At 31.3% G+C, this 23,017-nt stretch overlaps 1 protein-coding gene across 2 annotated transcripts in view; it reads left to right on the top strand.

The window, feature by feature from the left end:
• The window catches only part of LOC132759785 (uncharacterized), a 71,229-nt gene that overhangs the window by 21,021 nt on the left and 27,191 nt on the right, over positions 1-23,017 (top strand). For both annotated transcript variants that reach the window (XM_060751634.1, XM_060751633.1), the window contains exons 4-13: positions 2,603-2,686; positions 2,853-2,971; positions 4,709-4,775; positions 5,183-5,212; positions 5,583-5,633; positions 5,847-5,938; positions 15,872-15,981; positions 16,778-16,899; positions 21,435-21,601; positions 21,956-22,099. In XM_060751634.1, the coding sequence (XP_060607617.1) occupies positions 2,603-2,686; positions 2,853-2,971; positions 4,709-4,775; positions 5,183-5,212; positions 5,583-5,633; positions 5,847-5,938; positions 15,872-15,981; positions 16,778-16,899; positions 21,435-21,601; positions 21,956-22,099 (986 nt within the window). The remainder of the gene's footprint in view (positions 1-2,602; positions 2,687-2,852; positions 2,972-4,708; positions 4,776-5,182; positions 5,213-5,582; positions 5,634-5,846; positions 5,939-15,871; positions 15,982-16,777; positions 16,900-21,434; positions 21,602-21,955; positions 22,100-23,017) is intronic.

The raw sequence follows: 23,017 nt of genomic DNA, 5'->3' as shown, positions 1-23,017 counted from the left end.
TCCCTTTATTTTAAAACATCTTTCCTTTTATACTTTTTTATGTATCAAACTACATTTTTATATTTTGTTCTGTTAAGATTAAAATTAGTGGGTGGATCATAGGTTTATGTGATTTAATTATTTTTAAATAAGATATTCTTATTATTTAAAGTGATGTTACTTAAGATATGCAAATATGAAAGAAAAAGGTAGTTTGTGTGATGCCAGATATACAGAAGCTGTCCGGACTACTTCTCAAAAATAAACTACTGGTGCAATTTCATTCAAACTTTACAATGATCAGTAGCAAGTCCAGTTGTGCATGTAATCGGCTTTTTAAAAGGTTCAATGAAATTTGTCAGAGTTATGGCCATTTAATTATTTCTATTTTTTTTAAGTTTGTCCGGACTACTTTTCTTATACTACTAATGCAATTTCAACGAAAAACTTTACCGGATCAATTGGTAGGTCCACTACTTGCGCATATTACACGGGTTCTCTGTATTATTGTATCACCCATGAGTAGCCTATTAACAGTATTATCTTACTTTTATTTTTTTTGAATACCATTTGGCCGAATCATGGCCCTTGAATAAAAAAGGGTGTAAATTAAGATTGTCCGGACTACTCCTCATAACCATATATGCAAATTTAATGAAACTTTACATGATTTATTGGTAGGTCAATTACTTTTGCATAATACTCAAGTTTTCACTTTTCACTTGAATGATCTTAAGTTATTGTCCTTGAATATTTTATTGTTGCCAGCTACACAGAAGTTTGTCTGGACTACTCTGCAGAAACTACTGGTGCATTTTTATGAAACTTTAGGGGACTGATCAATGCCATGTCTGGTTGTGCATCTCATCAACATTTTGCGGTTCATTAATCTTTGTCAGATAGTTTTGGCCCTTTTATGATTTTAATTTTGAAATTTGTCCGGACTACTCCTGTTTTACCACTAATGCAATTTAAATTTAACTTTACATGATTGATTGATAGCTCAAGTTCTTGTGCATATTACACAGTTTCTTAGGTTCAATGATATTTTGCTGAGTTATGGCTATCATGAGGCGACACATGTGATCACTGATTATTCTTGTAATTAACATCAAAAACTTCATGAATTAAATTGATCTAATCGTTTTATATTTTGTTCTGTTAAGATTAAAATTATTGGGTGGATCATAGGTTTATGTGATTTAATTATTTTTAAATAAGATATTCTTATTATTTAAAGTGATGTTACTTAAGATATGCAAAGTCCCAGAAAAACAATTAATTGTAAAAGATAAAGGCACTTTATCAAAACTTTGGACATAATTGATGTCTTAAGTACTAGCAGTTGTTAATATACCATGCTTCCACTGTTTGTGGCCATATTGTGGACAGTATTTCTCTAATTTAAAGACTGTTGTGAGCTGAAGGGCTGTTATAAAGTTGCTGTATCTGTTTTATAATACATTAAAACAGATATATGTTCAAAGGAAGGAAACCCAATATAAAAGGTTGCAAAAAGTTTATCTCATTACTACCACTGCATTTTTGAATGACTGAATTTTAAAAGCTATTAATAAAGGGAGGTAATAAGAACACATTTTCATATGCAAAAAGTTTTATAATTATGTTAAAGCTAACATATTGAGCATTTAGCAATGCATTGTTGACATCTACAAAAGTTATATAAATCATGCTCCTAAAGGTCAATATTGGCCCTGTCCCAGGGGTCACATACATAGGAAAACTTTTTTTCATATACTTATGTTAAGCTACAATGCCCAGATCTCAGTTATTTGGCATGTATTATTACATAAAATACCCTGCCGTGGTCACTGATATTTAAAAAAAATGGCTTTGCCAAATAGGTTTTCTTTTGGGGCGAGCCGGGTTGTAATACACAATTGACACGTTCGCATATTCATATGGTATACATGTCTTAAAGTTCGTCTTATCCTCCGACATACACCTGCATATCATAGATTTAAACACTTTGTTGGCTTTATTTTAGTTTAATTAACAATAGTTATGTAGAAATAATGAAAATGAAATGAATGTTTGTTCGAGAATTGATGTTATATATTTAAAGGGAAGTAATAAAAAGATTTATTTGTAAGCATAGCATTTTGATTTTCAATTATTTTGTAGGCATTATAGTTTGTGCTCTTGAAATTTCTTGTATAATATTATTTGTATGTTTCTTTGATTTTGTATCACTTAAAAACCAACATTATTGTTGTTTTCAGTCCGTATATATACTCCGTGACAATTGCATAGTTGTAAATTATGACCACTCTGTACTTCAAATTTAGTCTTTCAAGGTCGTGACTGGAACTCGACGTAGAAAGCTGTACCATGTACAAATATCTCTAAATATTCATTTTAAAATATCATACATCTAAGTTGACATGTATCAATATTGATCTTAATATTAATAATTGATATAAAACATGTTACGGACAAATGTTATAAATGGGTCTCCACAATATATTTTCAAAAATTTTTCTTGATAACTTGATATTTTAATTTCTTTAAACAAATTGCATTTGGGCGCACATTGCTACGCCTTTGAGGTGCTCATGTAGTAATGTTCTGTGTTACTAATTATACTTGTAAATCATTTTAGGTTTTCGGGATAGAAAACAGCAAACAGCCTTCTTTGAATATGATTCGTACGGAATCATTCCAAATATCTCAGTTCACGAGACAGGTATAATTTCATGACACATTTAGCTTTACATAAATGTATAGTAACATTAACAGCACATCTGCAGTATTTGATAAATTGTCATAAAGTGATAACATGTATGCTTTAAGATAAAAGCTATTTTGTGAAGTTAGTTTGTATATTTCAATCATAACGATTTTTATGACAGCACAGCCAAAGAGGAAGAAATTGAGTATAGCGACGTGTGACAAAATCTACACGGAATCAGATGTCATCGAAAGCAATGTTACGTTTGGAATGCTGAAAACAAATTTCAAATTGATAAAGGTAACGCCTATGGCAAACTTTCAGAAATACAAACACTATTTGCAAGTAGAAGTGTTTAGCGCTCTTAAACAAGCAATTTTCGGGCACCATAGAAACACTGACACACGATGTCAAATTTTGGTAAAATGTTATGTATGTTCGAATTAAAGGAAAGCTTAATTAAATGCTACACTTACTTCACCAATAAGTTTCATCAAAAGAACAGTTTAGATTTAGAGACATGCTGCTTGTTTGCTGATATGCATCTCGCTTGTTTTTGTGTCGCCTCTACGGAGTAGTGGTGACATATATGGATCACTTCTACGTCGTCTGTCTGTCCGTCTGTCCGTCCACCACAAAACCTGTCCGGGCTACTTCTCATAAACTGCTATTGCGATTTCATCCAAACTTTATAGAAATAATCAGTACCTAGTATAGTTGTGCATATCGTCGGCATTTTCCGGTTAAATGATTTTTGTCAGAGTCATGACCCTTTTATAATTGTTATTAATAAAGATTGTCCGGACTACTTCTCTTTAACCACTGATGCAATGTCAATGAAACTTAACAGAATTTATCTTTAGCTCGAGTTCTTGGGCATATTGCACGGGGTTTTCGGTTGAATGATTTTAACCGGGTTATGGAAAGAAAAAGGTAGTTTGTGTGATGCCAGATATACAGAAGCTGTCCGGACTACTTCTCAAAAATAAACTACTGGTGCAATTTCATTCAAACTTTACAATGATCAGTAGCAAGTCCAGTTGTGCATGTAATCGGCTTTTTAAAGGTTCAATGAAATTTGTCAGAGTTATGGCCATTTAATTATTTCTATTTTTTTAAAGTTTGTCCGGACTACTTTTCTTATACCACTAATGCAATTTCAACGAAAAACTTTACAGGATCAATTGGTAGGTCCAGTACTTGCGCATATTACACGGGTTCTCTGTATTATTGTATCACCCATGAGTAGCCTATAAACAGTATTATCTTACTTTTAATTTTTTTGAATACCATTTGGCCGAATCATGGCCCTTGAATAAAAAAGGGTGTAAATTAAGATTGTCCGGACTACTCCTCATAACCATATATGCAAATTTAATGAAACTTTACATGATTTATTGGTAGGTCAATTACTTTTGCATAATACATGTACTCAAGTTTTCACTTTTCAGTTGAATGATCTTAAGTTATTGTTCTTGAATATTCTATTGTTGCCAGCTACACAGAAGTTTGTCTGGACTACTCTGCAGAAACTACTGGTGCACTTTTATAAAACTTTAGGGGACTGATCAATGCCATGTCTGGTTGTGCATCTCATCAACATTTTGCGGTTCATTAATTTTTGTCAGATAGTTTTGTCCCTTTTATGATTTTAATTTTGAAATTTGTCTGGACTACTCCTGTTTTACCACTAATGCAATTTCAGTTTAACTTTACAGGATTGATTGATAGCTCAAGTTCTTGTGCATATTACACAGTTTCTTAGGTTCAATGATATTTTGCTGAGTTATGGCTATCATGAGGCGACACATGTGATCACTGATTATTCTTGTAATTAACATCTTATTACATCAAAAACTTCATGACTTAAATTGATCTAATCGTTTTATAATAACAACCATTATTTAATCACTCATGAGTATTTTATAAACAATATTATCTTATTTTTATTTTTTGAATACCATTTGCATTTGAACATTGAAAACAGTCATGTATAAATCAATATTAAAGATCGATATATGAATATTTGTCTTACAGAAAGGAACCATGTGTCCAATGTCCACTTCTTCTACAGAGAAAAACTATTTCTGCGGCATTGTCCAAGGTTACAACATTTCTCGTACATTCCAAACTTTACATTACTGTTTATCTTCTACCTCACCACGTTGATATATAGTATACATATTTTATCTGTTGTTGATCTTAAGCTTTGTCACAGACTTATCTGTTTCTGACATAACATTCAGTGGAAAAAAGCACGAAATAACATGTTTTAGGACGACATGTTGATTTTGTTATGCAATATTCACAGTCAATTTAACATATAAAGCAAAAAGTGATTGTAACATCATCTAATGTTAAATTAATTCACAGTCGAGACTATTGGTATGCTGAATGCAGTTGAATGTATTCACAATCGCGTCAGTATGATTTCAGAGATGCTCTTGTTTCATAGACTTTGTATGTATGAAAGAATACACTTTATGCTACATTAACATTTGTATGTTTCAGTTGCTGATGATAAGGCTGGAAGTCCGGCACGTATGTATTAAATTGCTTGCTGTCATTCATAATATGTAGAAGAAAGGAAATAACATAAAACGTTATGATGTTGACTTGAAATTATTGTACTTTATTTCTCTAATATGACACATCTTACTTTATTTTAATAACTATAGTGAAACGTTTTGTGTCAGTTAGTTAACTAGTAGATATTTTTCGATAAATAAATGTTTTCATTCAAACTCAAGGCTTGTTAGCAGTCTTTTCTCATCCATGCTATTTTTATTGACTTATCAAAAGTGTATCTTGGTATTGTCTTTCTTATATCTCACTTTTAAAAGGGAGTTAAGCGCCTTCTTTATAATTTTTCTTATGAATATGTGAGTAATTTAAATGACTTATTTTACAGGGTTGGTATCGGGCTTCGACTTGGTTTGGAATATTGATTCAAAACGTACCGGTATGATTTTAACAAACCATTTAAACAATTATTCCAGGTTAAGTTATATATCATACCAGTTAAACAAAAGATTCCAGGATTAAATATATCAAAGTTCAGCATCGAAATATTTAAATATCTATTTATTGTAAACAAAATTACATCTTTTTCATTAATATAACAATTAAAACATTCTGTTTTGCTGATGAACAATTTTGATGTCACTAATTTTAGATAAGTACGCTTACCTTGAAAGGTATCAAATTGACTTGCGGCGTTCTATGCATGTGTCTATAATTGAAATGGTTTTCAATGAGAAAAAAGAAGTAAGTATATGTTTCTATACATTTTAGTATTTTTAGCACGTGCACAATTCATTGTTTTAATTTTGTGCCAATTTTTTAAACCAATGATAAGACCTTTTTCGTCATGTGACCGAATCTTTTTATATCCCCTTAAGATACGCAAGCGTGTTTAAAATCCCATAACTATAATCATTATTCCAACGGACCCGCACAAACCTTGTACTTTGTGATAAAGTTCAAGCTCCAAATGTGCTTGCTAATCAGACTCGATAAGGCACTGTATTAAATACCAGCAATTTATCTACTTAATATTAATCCATTGTTATTTTTTCGTTGGCGTTTACCTTCGCACCAACACAATATAGGTTTTATATTGGCTTTCTAGCTTTTCTTGTGCAGAAAGACCTGAGGTGGCATTTTAGAAATTATTTCAGGCACGAACGGGCACCTGGGTAGAACCACTGACATTTCGTAAGCTAGCTGGATGACTTCCTGACAATAAAGAATCAAAAGTCCCTGTTGGGATTCGAACCAAAGCGGTGAGATGCAATTGATTTTAAGTCAACGGCCTTAACAAATCGGCCACGGACGCCCCTCCAAATAACAGAAGATCGACTCATATAAAGGCAATGAATGCTTATAAAATTATGTTTATTAGGTTTATAATAACAACGTTATTTGTATATGTTCCAACTGAACGCTCGACAAAAAATAACCCAGTATAAGTGTACTTTTAAAATAAACAGTCGTATATTTTTGGTAAATATGTATGAACTCGTAATATATTTTAATTCGAAATTTAAAGATGTACATAAGGATATTGATCATCTTATATCATTTTATTAATCAGTTTGTTATTTTAAACAGCTTTAAACATTTCATTTTTTTAAGGTTGACCTTTAGACACTTCGTTACTATTTTTAACTTGATTGATAAGAAAGTAAAAATGTTATGTTTGCGCATAAAAAGAACCTTCAGAGATATTCCTACATTGATGTTTGGCTTGATTTTTGACAGATAACATTACATCTACATAAAAGAATTATGGATTCCAGAGCAACAGATAAGGTGCGTATTTGCGTATTTACGCAATTAATTTCAGAAAATACTCAATTGATTTTTTAAGAATGCGTATCAAAACCCATTAAAAAAAAAAAATACGCAATTGTCTTAAAAACCCGTGCGAATTGTCATTTTCATCATCGCAAAATTTATCAGTCGTACGCTCGTTGTTTTGGACAAATTATATCGATATGCATGTTATCCGAATATTTCCAAATCAATGCTAAATAATCAACGGTCTCCGGTCTTCGACGGTCCCCGGCCTCCAATGACCGACTAAGCCATGTCAATACAGCATGAGACCGTCGATTTGTCTACTCAGGTCGACGGACTTAAAGACCAGCAGAGACCGTTAATTTTGCGGAGACCGTCAATAAGTAGGTCCCAGCTGTATCAATAGACGCTTTGAAAGCAATATGGCGTCGTGCAAAAGGGAAAATGATTTGAAACAAAACAGTCGTAAATAATCACAAGGTTAGTTTTTAAAAAAGCTAGTAGCGACTCGCTTCTTAATTTTTTTCCAGGGGTGCGTTTAAATGTAAAAATGACAGTTCTGTTAGCTGAAGAGACTTCAGCGAACATCAAAATAAAGTGACATGAAGTTATGGAAGCCAGTTCTCTCAGTTTAACAAAGAGGAATATGAGTATATATGAAGATGCATGTAAACAGATAGAATGAAGTCCCTATGTCTATGCACATTTACTGTATGGCCTGTTGACCTTGACCAAATAAATGTTAGATAGGTAGAATTCATAAAGATGTCTCTTTATACGAAGTTAAGTCGTAATATGTTATTTAGTATTGGAATGAGTGACAGACACAAGTCCTAAAGTAAACACAAGTTGTCTATCAATTCAGCCAGAAAAGCCGGGATCCTATTAAAAATATAGGGACCCCGGAAATTGACCAGTCTAAGATGTTTTTCAGATAAGCCGGGATCCTTTTAAAACATATAGGGATCCCGGGAATTGACCAGTTCAAGAATTTAGTTTTCAGAAAAGCCGGGATCGTATTAAAATATAAAGAGATCCCAGGAATTGGCCAGTTCAAGAATATAGTTTTCAGAAAAGCTGGGATCGCATTAAAACATAAAGGGGTCCCGGGATTTGACTAATTCAAGAATGTAGTCTTTGATTTTTCCAATTAATTAGGCATATAATTATAAGTATTGTGATTTCCGCATTTTAAGTTTGTTAATAAATAGCTCTTAATATATTTATATCCTAAGCTTAATTAATTTAACGTTTATTACATACAATAAAAAAACTTAACGTTTAATGGCCTTTCATTACGACAATAATCAACACAAATATAGTTTATTAGTTTTTCCTCTATATCTTATACGATCCCGGATCCCGGCCAATCCGGGGCGTCCCGGATCCCGGCCAGTAAATATATACACTTAATACCGGAAAGGATTAAATGACCGGAAAAAAGGAAAAAGAAAAAAATGCACAGAACCAGATGTACACTTACGTTTATTAACCAAACGAAAACTTACTACAGAGGAACAGGTGAAATCGCTAAATCAAAAGTCAGTGTAAATATGATTTATTGAAAAGAATTCATGAAAACAAACATTATAATCATCATTATATCTTTGCGCTCAAAATAAAACTTGCTGCTTTTTAAAAATGGCGTGAAAATTGAAGGTTTTTTGACGCTATGTAAGATTAAATTTGATTGGCTACTTCCGGTCAAAACAAAATGTCGGAGTTTTTTTCCCAGACAAAGAAAATTTTGAAAATGTAGTTTTTTGAAAGGTTTGGAGGCTAAACTTCTAGATGAGTCTATAGTGTCAGGTACAAGAAACCCTAACGAACTTGATTATGTAATGTAATGAGTTGTCCCAGTGACCAAATGATATATAACTGACTATTTACACACCACAATTGTGACATCTACTCAGAAAGATAAATGGGAAATAGGAAAAGAAATAGAAATAAATCTTCACCTGGTCAAGACAATTCAATCAAAAACATAAACCTTTAAGATTTTTGAACATTGAAACTACGCCAGAAAAAGAGAGTGGTCTTAGTGAATTTTTTGAGGTAGAAAAACAGCCAGATATACTTGTATCCCCACCCACTTCACAAACAAAAATGTCAAAATTCAGTCAAGCAGACATTAAAGAACTAAGTTCACAACTAGCACCTGAGCTTATTAAAGAACTTAAAGTCCAGTTGCAAGAAGAAATTATTAAAGAGCTAAGGGGTGAATTCATCAATATTATACAGGAAGAGACAAAAATGTTGAAAGATGAAGTAAGTGCTTTGAGGGCTGAAGTAGCCTCTTTAAAATCAGACTTAAAGACATCTGAGATGGATCAAGACGAATTGGCTCAATACGGTCGTCGTATGAACTTAGATATTTCGGGCATTCCAGGAGATACCGGCAGCAATGAAGAGAATGTAGAATCAAAAATTCTTGCAGAGGCCAAGAAAAGAGGTATTCAGCTGAGTAGCAGCGATATTGATAAGTGCCACCGAAAAGGTAAACCCAAAGACAATTATAATAGAAAAGTGATCGTTAAGTTCACCAATTCGAAAGCAAGACAGCGGGTATATAACGCTAGGAAAGAGATATCCCATGGCATTTTTGTCCAAGAAAACTTGACACCGCTGAGAGAAAATCTATCCTTCCAAGCACGGCAATTAAAAAGAGACAAATTAATAACTAAAACCTGGATAGCGGGATGTAGAGTCTATGTTCAGGTTACTGGAGCAACAAAAAGTTGCCTTATTAAGCACATGGACGACATTCAAGAAATTCGAAACAAGTTATAATCCTTGTGACAAGTGCTGTCTTTTTGACAGGTTTTTATTGACATCGAGTGCGCTAGATATTGACATCAATACATACTTATATATATAGTAACACTGCTATTTTTAGACACGCCTCTACACTGTGTAAACTATGCAAATAGATTTACCTGTAATTGTTTATATTATTAGCAGACGATTTATTATCAAAAGTAATCACATTAGCATAAACACATTCTCTTTCCTTATGTAATCTTTTGTATATATATATATATATATATATATATATATATATATATATATATATATATATATATATATATATATATATATATATATATATATATATATATATATATATATATATATATATATATATATATATATATATATATATATATATATATAATTTACCCGATCGACAATCGACTTCAGATTTAACAAGTTAATATATTTTTGTTTTTGTTAGCTCCAAGTATCAAAACATGATTTGCTATCCCACTGTTTTTTCGTAAATGTTTTATACGATACCGTTATTTCTAAGCTCATACCTGTTTGTTGGTGTCTGTCCGTCTGTCTGTCTGTTTTTCCTGCCTGCACTACTACCTGTATATTTAACCTGACTGTTGTAAATTTTTTGTAATTGTGTACATGTAGAGTGTATATTTATGTCTGTTCGTCCGCCTGTCTAACCTGCCTGTACTACTATTAGTATATATTACCTGACTGTCTTTGTTAATGTTTTTGTTTATTTTATACATTTAACTTAAGTCTTGTGTACTTTTTCCATACTCTTGCCAAATTTTCCTGAATAAATTTGATTTGTATCTGTATTCCATTCACAGTATAATACTGTGAAGTCTCTATCTATTAAGTTTATTTTTTTTTATAAATAATATATATATTAACATTTATTATCTTCCCTCTTTTTCAATATGTTAATACTCATCCTATTTCTAGTAAACTTATTCTGTATGAGTAATCAAAATAGTTTCCCTTGTTGCCTGTCCCCTATGTTAGATATAAATACACTAAGTAATAAAGCCCTTTGTTTGCTCTCAGTAATTATTGATATAAACCTTTTACCTAATAGGTAATGATATAACTTTATGGAGAGTAACAATAGGGCTTTATTATAACTGCAGACAGAGAGTACTAAATTCAAGTTGTTTTGAATCATACCAATATTTAATCAAGATGTATAAGTACATACGGATAAAAAATTACTTTTTAAAACAAATTCATAATTATAATGTGTATATGCAAGATATTTTTCATTCTATTATGTGTGTTCTTATCATAACTATCTTGCTATGTACATTCTCCACTTACTACCACAGTAACATCCTAAGTTGTAATTTCTTAAACTATCACTCATATCAAAGTATTGATCACATGATCCTATATATTATTAATGTTTTTTTACTTAGATTGTTATTGTTATCTGGGGATATTGAGCTTAATCCAGGCCCCGAAAATAATACAGACCACTGCTTTTCTATTATACATCAAAATATTCGCAGTATTAGAAATAAAATGCAATATATTAAGGAAAATTTTCTAGATTTTGATATGCTATGCTTTACTGAGACACACCTTTATACAGATATAAATAACAGTACTCTATTACTTGAAGGTTATGATTATATGTTTAGAAAAGATAATACTGCGCATTCTGGTGGATTTCTTTTATATGCTTCAGCCCACTTAAGACCTGAAAGATTATTTGATCTAGAATTTCTTCTCCCAGAAACTATTTGGCTCAAAATAAAAGACAAAAGTAAATCATATCTAATATGTACTGTATATAGACCCCCTCACTACAGGGTAGATTTTTGGGATAAACTAAACATATGCATTGAGAAGGCATCAGAAATAGGTAATTATATTATTCTGGTAGGGGATGTAAATGAAGATCAACTTAACTCAAACAATAGAAAATTTAAGGATATTCTTAATCTTAACAACATGTCAAATATAATAACTCAGCCAACTCGTGTAAGTGATCATTCAAGTACTTTAATTGATCCCATTGCCATTTCTAATAATATTTTATTGCATGACTCTGGAGTTTTTAAAACGGACAATACTATAAGTGACCATTATGCTACATATGCTTATATTAAAATTAATTTCAAATTTGATGCCCCCTTTAAACGTCGTGTGTGGAATTACAAAAAAGCTGATTTTAATAAACTGAATACTTGTATACAAACAACAGATTAGTCTTTTCTACATGATAATTCAGTTGATACAGCATGTAACTATTTTATTACTAAATTTCTTGATATTGCAAAAACATGTATACCCACATATTTCGTAACTGTACGTACTAATGATAAGCCCTGGTATAATAACGAAATTCGTAGAACATCAAGAAAACGTGACAGATTAAAAAAAAAGCAGTGAATTCTAATAAAACTTCAGACTGGGACAAATATAAACAAATAAGAAAGAAAGTCAACAACATGAAAAAATATGCTCAAGAAACTTTTTTCAACAATATAGAATATTCATTACATGATCTAAATAACACAAACCCATCTCAATATTGGAAACTTGTTAAAATGCTTATTAAAGATAATTCTACTACATGTAAATGTGACAAAATACCACCCCTAAAAAGTGAAAACAACAGTTATTCAGTATCTGATGAAGAAATTGCTAATACTTTAAATAATTATTTTGTTTCAATCTCCACAATTGATGACACTAATTCAAATCTTCCAAACTTTTCGTTAAAAACTGATTCTTTTATTGACAATATTCAAATTTCAGAACATGAAATCTCTGATATTCTCTTAAATTTAGTTATCAAAAAAGCTAGTGGTCCAGATGAAATTAGCCATCGCATGCTCAAAGAAACCTCAAAAACAATATGTCGACCCCTTTGTATTATTTTTAATAGGTCTTTTCAAGAGGGATCCTTTCCCAATTGCTTAAAATTAGCTAATGTAGTGCCACTTTTTAAAAAAGGAGACAAGGAAATTCCATCTAACTATAGGCCTATATCATTAATCAGATGTCTTGGTAAAGTAATGGAGAGAGTAATATTTTAACATTTATACAATTATTTACATTCAAATGATCTTATCTATAAATATCAGTCAGGCTTTCTTCCGGGACACTCAACAGTCTATCAACTTATTGATATGTACCATCAAATTTGTAAAGGATTTGATGAAAAAAAATCTACTTGTATAGTTTTTTGTGATATCTCTAAAGCATTTGACAGGGTTTGGCATTCGGGTTTATTATTCAAGTTAAAACAATATGGAATTATAGGGAAATTTAATAAATGGATTGAAAATTATTTAAGTATAGGAATGCAAAGAGTTTTTGTAGGATCTTCATTTTCAGAAACTAAATATTTAAATGCCGGTGTTCCTCAAGGCTCAGTTCTTGGCCCACTTTTATTTCTCATATATGTCAATGATATAGCCGAGTCTTTAGAAAGTACTGCAAGACTTTTTGCAGATGATAGCTCTCTTGCAGTTACATCAACTAATATAAATACAATACAAGATGTGTTAAACTCTGATCTACAAAAAATTTCTTCATGGTCCCAACAATGGCTGGTAAATTTTAATCCATTAAAAACTGAAGTTGTTACTTTCTCTTTGGCAGACCGTGAGCAACCAAAACTTATTTTCAACAATACTACATTAACACAAGTTCAAGATCACAAACATCTTGGAGTCATTTTAAATAACAATGGAAGTTGGCATGAGCATATAACAAACAAAAACTTCCTCTGCTTCAAAAGTCCTAGGGTCAATGAAAATGCTAAAATTTAAATTAAAACGTACAACACTTAATCAAATTTACATTTCTTATCTCAGACCTATTTTGGAATATGTCTCAGTCTTATGGGATAGCTGTACTAATGTTGAGAAAGAAACCCTTGAAAAAATGCAATATGAAGCTGCAAGAATAGTAACTGGTCTTACACGCTCTGTTTCTATTGATAAATTATTAAAAGAAATCGGTTGGGTCTCTTTATCAGACAGGCGGAAAATTCAAAAATTAGTACTAGTTTATAAAGAAAAACATGGGTTTTTACCAACATATATTTCTGAACTATTCCCTCCTATGGTCAATGAAAATAATCATTATGATCTGAGAAGTAACTCAAACTATTTAACTGTACAAAGACGTACAGAAATTTATTCTAGATCTGTAATACCAGCATGTGTTAAACTATGGAACGAAATTTCACAATCCATTCGTGATGCTCCAAATCTTTCAAACTTCAAAAATTTAATGAAAAATCATTTTAAACCGCCTGTTGTTTCTAAATTCTTTTTAAGTGGGGATCGTATTTCTTCTGTTCATCATGCTAGAATAAGAAATCAATGCAGTAATTTAAATGCAGATTTGTTTAGGAACTACTTACGACAAAATCCTATCTGTGACTGTGGTAGTGGAGAAGAAGATGCAGAGCACTATTTATTTAAATGCAAACTTTTTACCGAACAAAGACTTAACTTATTTTTAGCTACTAGACCTTTTCACCCCATAAATACAGAAAAACTCTTATTTGGAAACCCATTACTTAATGATGTCGAAAATGAATTTGTTTTTTCTGAAGTACAAAAATTTATTAAACATTCTAAAAGATTTTGATAAATTCAAAATTGATCTATACAAAAAAAACCAGATCAGGACTTGAGATCAGACCTGAGACCTTCCTATAACCATGTCCACACAAAGTCTAGGCTGCTCTACCGGCTGAGCTATCTGGTTATCTTGTAATGGTATATGTTTTTTTTTCCTTAATTTATCCACTTTCTACAATTTTTGTACAGTATCTACAATACAAAATCCAGGTCACTCATACAGTCATAGACAGTCTTATGTTCCGCTTTTATTCCCATTCTAAAGTGGTACCGATAAATATACATGTAAATACTTTACTTACTTCAACTGACCGCTATTTCCATCTGTCAATGATTATAAAATTGTAAAACATAATGTAGACCTTGAAATGTGTTTACAAATATGTCGTTTCCTTGTTGACACACGTGTACGTAAATTAGACATATGACGTAAAACAATTGCCGAATTTGATTTCAAATTATCGCTGTCGACATTAACACACATCATCTCTGTCAATTTCATAGGTCAGGCAACGTAGGGTTTTTTCTTCTCTCTCTGTTAAGGGCTGTTTAATTTATTTATTTTTTTTTTCAATTTTGTTAAGCTAAGTAATTCCCCATTCTATCCAGGGTCTAAAATTTCTTTTGAAAGACCCTGTTCTATCTTAATTCTATGGAGCATTTTAATTGATAATTTATAATAAATATGTAAATACACGTGTGTGTGTGTGCGTGCGTGCGTGCATGCGTGCGCGTTTTGATTTTTTTCTCACTTCCACTTGTGTAACTATTCTTATGCAACTATCCGGAATATATGTATTATAAAGTTTGACTTTGTGGGAAGGGCTGTTGCTAATGTTGTAATAACTTGTAGCCCAACCCATTTGCACTATACTTATATGTACATTTGTTTTTGTTTCTTTGTGTGTTATTCATATCTAACATGTATTATATAGTTGCAATAAAATATTATTAAACTAATTGGCTAAATAATTTTGGATCCTAACCCTGATAGATAAATTTTGTAGAAAGCTGGAAGCCAAGCTTCGATTAAATTTTTGGATGGATTCGGAGTTTTAGGTTGTTTCTCAGTAAAATCCTAACGTAATACCGGCTCGCCGTGGCGAGCCGTCAACAATCAGTCAGAAAACGAATTTGGAAAAAAATATTATGAAATATAACATGAGCATTTTATATAAAAATAAAACAATTGTGAAAAGTTCTAGTAAATTGTTAATCCTATTTTTTTTTAAACCGTTTAAATTTTTTTGATATTGAAACCATAAAAATTCATATAGATCTTCATAATTGAATACCCAATTGATCTTGAAATCATAGGGTATTGAGTTTTGGAATACCCAATTAAATGGAGCCAATACCCAATTCCAAAGGAAATGATGGAGTAATACCAAATTCACTTTTAAAGATTATCTGTTGCTCTGGATTCTATGATTACAATTGTACCTTAACATAAAAAACTTTCTTGTCATATTCTGTATCAAGAAGCTTACTTTTTATTTTCTCGTTTCAGATAAATCAGACGTTTAAGCAATGCTGGTATAGTGAGATGAATGCTGGATTTCTTTATGGTGAAGCACTGAAGTGCAATCATACAGACAAGAATGGTCGCTTGCTGTTAAGGTACTGTATAGACATATTGTGGAATAAAGATTTTTCACAGCTAAAATGAGTGTACAAACAAACATTTACAGTTACACCTTTAAATTTAGCGGAAGTTCGCCATAAAGCAGTTTACGGTAGCAATTTGTCTTTTCGCTTATTATCAATATATACTGATAACTGAATATATTTACCAACTTTTAACTGTAAATATTTTTGTACCACGGGAATAAAAGTGAAAAACCATCATTCACCGAGTATCGTATCTCTATTATAAATTTTATGAAAGGAAGATTAATTATTATAAATAAATACAGTTTTTACTTTCTTTACTGCATGTAGGCTTTATAATGATGGCAAAGTATAGTCTCTTTTCGGTTTTAGCAGGTAAACGGTTGAACAAGACTTTCTTAAAATAACTAGTTTCATCTTTATGTTTGGCTTTAATTTTTCTAGGCCCACCCTATGTAATGGTAGCTTTTGTAATATCAGCACTTATAATACGCAATTTGCAATACATTCCCGAAAGTCCATGACAATTAAAATGTGTTATATTGATAGTTATAATGCAATTTACAATAGCCTCCGAAAGTACAGTTAACACATAAAGTGTAGATTGTTCATGGATCACCCTAATAAGAGTCTAAACAAAAGTTGATTTTTATCTTATATTTATCTCTCTCTGTTTAAGAATTTTTCTTTTACATTTCAGAAAAAGAGTTTTTTTTTATATTAGTTACATAAGTTTTTACCGTTTATAAACCACTCCACGTAAAATAATACACCATTAAGGATAAACAATATACTTCTATTTCAGACACGTTCGTGCCCGTTACATCACCTTGGATTTTGAAGTCATTACTTCATCATTGAAGGCATCGAAATCGCAACTGATGAATCAAACATCATTTAAGATCTTTACAACGGATTTGGAATCTAGTAAGCTGTCCTTTATAATATTATCATGTACATGTATTGGATAATAACGTACATAAATTAAAGGTTCATTTATCCTTTAAAATGAATACATATTCCGTCTTTAGAAAGAATAAACAACTGTTAAGTATTAAATGAATAACGGATTTATAGAATGTTGTGACGTAGCCACGAGTGAGAATACTGTTTTTAAAGTTCACGAGATGAAATAAATTACATCGTTTACAACAAACAAACAAGTTTCCTTTTTATTTTATGCTTTAAAACAAGTTGAAACGAAATTTTTACTTAATTTTACCTTATATATTAAATTTGTTTTTCCCACTGGAAAAAGTCATAAGTCTATAAGACTATAAGACTATAAGTCTATAAGTCGAATTTCTCATAAAATACTAGAAGTCTTGGCCGAAAAATAAGTTCGACAATTAACGTTAAATGGCGGTGATACTGTTCATTTTAATTTATTAAAAAAAAAGATATGAATGATTGTTTGTTTTAATAATAAAAAACAAACAATTCTAGTAGAAGAAAAAGTCACACCATCCGACCTTATTTCCGTTACTTACTGCGAATTTATACTAGACCTGGCTTTGTGAAATGTAAGCGGCCGCCATTTTTAAAAGTTGTGTATTTGACGGGAGGAAAAAAATTATGTTTGATTTAGAGGGATATAATTGGGATAATTATGTTAGTCATACATCTTTTTAGAAGACAATAAAATTATTTGAGGATTGTCACAGACAATAAATAAGTGTTGACAGATGAGTAAACATTCAAAAAGCGGCTAGGAAATTTGAAAACATGGAATTGCTGAAAGACTACCTTACGAACGCTAGGTTGTTTATTTATTCTTCGGGCTGATGGCTGCCATTGCTTTTCATATTGCATAAGGCAGTTATTGCTCGTTGGATACTGAAATATGCCCAAATGTCACCATGAGCAGTTTTGCATGTGGAAGGAATTGTATTTTTTTCAGACTGAAGAAAATGAAACAAAAATTTAGAGACGATATTTCGTAATTGGTAATTTGAAAAAATTGAAGTAAGTTTTATTACTTTTGAAATTCAAGTTATTTATCAAGTTTAGATTTGCTTTTCTCTAAACAGCCCTGACAATGGGGAAAAACTTAAAAGTAGTTTCGTCATTGAAAAGTGTGAAATAAGATTTTGATAATTTTCACTGTGAAATTATCAAATATAATTTTCACTGATAAATCAGTGATCCACTGAGAAGCATAAAATAATTTGCTTATTTTTTTTCAAATACCGGTATACTTACATCAGTTGATTCACTTTTTCTTTGACATACAATTTCATCAAGACGACCACTAAGTAAAAGCGTAAGGTCGTCATTCTTTATGAAGTTGTTAAAACTTAATCTTTGTCAGGATAAAATGCTGAATTCACTCTAAAAGTATTTACAAAATGGTTGTTGGTTATGTTTATAAAATAATCATATTGTCTCGTTATATTATCGATTAAGTTTTATCACACAAACCATGCAACGGCGAGAGTGTAGTTAATCCTTTAAATACAAACGATAATTGTTGCCGTTCCTGGACATAAACAATTAGCTAGATTTGACCATTTCAACCCGATCATCGTTTTTTTAAAGGGAAAGACAATGTTAGAATAAAAACTTGATATCAGAAATAGAATACTACAAATAGTTAATCTGCAAATTTTCTGCCTTTAAATAGTAACATTAAACGAATGATAACAAAATTCAAATCGCTCAATCACCGATTTCTACAAATCAGTAGGTGCGGCCTTGTTTGTATATTGGCCGAATAAAAGCAGGTGCTTGTGACGTCATTTCCCCACATCTGTAGATTTATGATAAATCTAGTAGAATCGTAGCGAAATATAAAGAATTGACCAGACAAATTTATTTTAACAGGATGCTTAGAGAATATTTTTTTGTTCAAAATGCGAATAATATTCAAAAATAAAAAACAAAGAAAAAAATAAAAAAAATAAAAAAAAACAACTGTCTACAATTAAGTCGCACCACTTCAGACCAGCGAAGCCTTTTACTCCAAACAATGCTACGTTATTAAAGTCTCATCTTAATGTGATAAAACAATATTTCACAGATTTAATAAGTACACATGTTATTATTGTACAAAGTTTCACAATTATGCAATTAAAGAAACAAACACACCAACGCATAATATTGGCTGTTAATAATTGAACGGCGATAATTATCACTTTTATAGAAACCTACTTAAACGTGTTCTGAATAGTATTTGTATATGTGTATGTTTGCAGTTTGATTCTGACTTTCAAATAAAAAGGTGTTAACATAGATTATACTTGATTATACTTACATTTAAAAAATATAAGCATATCTTTTGAAATCAAATGTCAACGTATGTTGCTGCGTGTTATTTATTTACATCATTATCGTAGCCTAATATTAACTGCAGGCAAAACATTTTTATTGGCTGCTCAAAAATCTAATTTGCATAATTTATTCAATTGCTGGTGTCTCATACTGTGCACTATCCATTTTAATTGTTCCTAATTTGCAACAAATGTCCATGTCACACTCTATACTGACGATTTTTATTGCTCCGTGTATGCCTCTGTGGAGAAAGCATACACAGACAGACCTTTTGATCATGAAAAAAGCCATGCACAATGTTTCCCTGATTGGTTAATCAACCTGTCAAATATTCTGATGACGAAATAGACATCTATTTTTTTTACACTTCATCAGTGATTTGAGTGACCTTAGGGGGAAGCTGCACACCAGTCCTGTCATATTATACTGTAAATTACAGCATTTCTTAAAATAGCACATTTTTTCAGTTTTAAATATTAAGTAGATTTATGATTTTTTTGTTTTATTGGATTAAATTTACGGTAATAGAAGTGCGTATCTGTGTGGGAAAGGGATTACGTTGAAAAAAGCTATACAGAAATGGATAAATTCGAGAATATGCGTAATTACAGGGGAATCTATTGGTACCAGTTTTGACTGGATGACTAACCCAACGGACAGTTTTGTTTTCATACGATATTAGTCTGGCTGCCGATTCTCCTGCGCCATTCTCTTTTTTTTTAGCGCCAATGGCGCAAAATCGCGTCCTCATCAGATCTCTGCATATTGGATTTTACTGAAAAAAAGAGACATGACCGGCGAAGTACCCGATTCACACATAGAAAGGACAGCTTGTCTGGCGAAAATTAAGTACAAAATAAAAGAATTTATCGGCAATTTGAAGGAGCTTCTCATTCAAATTAAATTGACCAAATAAATTAAATGGTTTATCTTTGAACATTAAGCAGTCATTGCTTAAATCATGTGGTCAGGGATCACCAGCAAGCTTGATCATCGAACAAATGTTAATTAATGTCGCGGCGTATTAAAGCAATTCAATTCAATACGATGTTTTTATAAACTTGATCGATTATAACATATAAATAAAAACTTGAATTGAAGATGATGATAATTATTAAGTTAACGGACATGTAACAACCATCCATTATCGGAGAAAACATTCAGTGTGACAAAGTCCGAAACCTGCAATAATTTCAATATTGATATTTACATAATTTATACTTTTGTCAATGCATTTTTGTAAAATCATTTTAATACATGCATGAATGTGATTTTAATGTACGTAATAGGATTAATAAGTTCTTCATCAAGATATATTTTTGTTGTACCAGCGTGTACACCTATACTGTAGGTGGGTGTAACACGTCATAATTTCGGTATCGTCTGTCTCGCGAGAGTGAAAGAACGCCAAAATGGCGGCGCCCATGAACTTATTTCTCAAGTAAAAAATAGTGTCTTAAAACACGAATTTCTCAGTTATACGGTTGATTTCAACAGAAAAACTGTTATGGTACCTTTTTTTAAATGATAAATATTTATATAAGACAGACATCACTCTATCCATTCCTATTCCTTTAAGCCAACCAGAATAGAAAATTTAATACTTTATGATAACAAAATAGACAACAAGACCTTGAAAAGGGGCAACTATAGGGCATGCTTTCTGTCATAACTTTTTGTCGTTTTTTTATTGACTATCCTCATGTGCGAAGCTCGAAACTAGTGTGTAGACACCTGAAGGGTAAACAGTATTTGGAGCTTTATTGCTCAGTAATCTATATGATAAAAAAAATAATATCCGACTGAACGGCAAGTCCTATTATTTTGGATATGTCAATACTTGTACATAAATTTAATAAATTAATATCAATGCAACAAGACGCCACTTGCGTGAAATAGAAATAGCTGTTGTTTCACTACATGCGTATAAATGAAAAAAAAAACACACCCAACAAAAACAACTGTTGAAATCGTTCCTTTTTGGTATGTACGAGTAATTTACAGAATAGAACGTTGACTTCGTTTACATTACAAATTTTATTGAACTGGTCAGTGATTCGCGTAATATAATTTATCCAAATTCGTTCAATATATTAAGTATTAAAACGAAATGCATACGTATTTTACAGTAATAAGAGTATATTAAAGTGGTAGATAAAATAAATAACAAAACATTGTAACATTTTTTACAGTGAATGGAGAATTATGTAATGAAGATCTTGGAATGAGTGATGGGAGTATTCAAAATAATCAAATATTTGCCTCATCACGGTCAGAACTTTATCAACCGTTTGCTTCAAGACCTTCCTCAACTGGTTGGTGCCATATCAAAGTGAAGGATGCAAATCCGTGGATTATGGTTTGAAAATCAAAATTCCATCATATCACTCAAAATAAGCGTTTTTCTTGATATATGTACAGCGTCATTTTTAAAAGAAATATTTTGAAAATCAAAAGCCATACTTATATAGATATGTTATACTTGCTAATATCATAAAGCTGTTGTAGAATGTAATTTTTAAGACGAACAGTATTTTTAACCAAAGATAAACAAATAAAAGCTGCAACATTTCGCTGTTTGTATACAGAAAGATCTAAACAGTTCTCCCACGTTTTGTTTAACAGCTGTTTATTAAACTTAACGTTTAAACATTTTGTCATGTGTTCAGTAATTTAAATGAACAGATTATTTTAAGTGAATATTTGATTTTAGGTTGATTTAATGGTAGTAACGAAAATTGAAGGGGTTACAATATATGCTTCAAATGGAGCAAATATTCATTCAAGAGGAAGCTGGAACTCATTCCGTCTTCTGTATGGGAATCAGACAAATAACTTAAAAATTTGTAGCGAAAAGGTAATGTATTAGATTATAATGAACTGTTTCACATTTATGTCAAACAAACACATGCATCACTTGGGTTTTGGAAACAGTCTAACCAAATTTGACCGTCAACTATAAAATTAATATCTTATTATATCAATTGTATCGAATTCATATGCAGCATCTACCATTTTTGTAAAGTGTATTTGGTTCTGAAAATACTTAAATTTAAGCATTTATTACGGCGTTCATATATTTAGAAAATGTGACATATCCCCTTTTTTCATTAAATAGACAAATTGCGGTCTTCTTCAAAAGTATTATTTGCGAAAAGTTAATACAACACAATACAATTATGATGAAATACAATTACTAAGTAACGCATTGATGCAAGTGATTCAGGATTACCTACATTAACTATGTCATGCCACTGTTTCGTTTTTGTTCATGATTGCCGCATAAACTTAAGGTAACCCAGACCTGTCTTCGAAGAGAGTTCATATATGAATGCCTGGACCTCCAGGACGTTTTATTGTTATTTTGCGATAAACACAAGAACATGAAGTTTATTTCATAAAAATACATGCCAGGTATACATCGATATCACATTCATAAAATCCGTTTACTTCTGCTATATTTATACTCGTTTTACATTGACTACTCGTGTAGTATAATACAAAAATGGTTGGTAAAAGATCAAAGTTTGCCATTTTAACACGGTCTTAATTTAAAAATCGTTGCCTCCTTGGCATAGGGTGAAATGTGCTCTGTATGTCGACAAAATGAAAGCCTTTTTTATCAGTTATTCGTTGGTTTAATGAATTTAAATCTGGGTTAATTTAGACAGAACATACACCCCATGACTGTTGCCCCCCCCCCCAAGCAACGTTTGTCAAGATGTTTGCTCAAGTGAAAGAAATAGTAAATATCGATGTACGATACACCACAAGG

This window comes from Ruditapes philippinarum, unplaced genomic scaffold (genome assembly GCF_026571515.1).
Source record: "Ruditapes philippinarum isolate M1 unplaced genomic scaffold, ASM2657151v2 ctg1685_1_1_1_1, whole genome shotgun sequence".
Lineage (NCBI taxonomy): Eukaryota > Metazoa > Mollusca > Bivalvia > Venerida > Veneridae > Ruditapes > Ruditapes philippinarum.
Note: the sequence above shows the minus strand (reverse complement) of the source record. Positions and strands in the feature narration are given on the sequence as shown.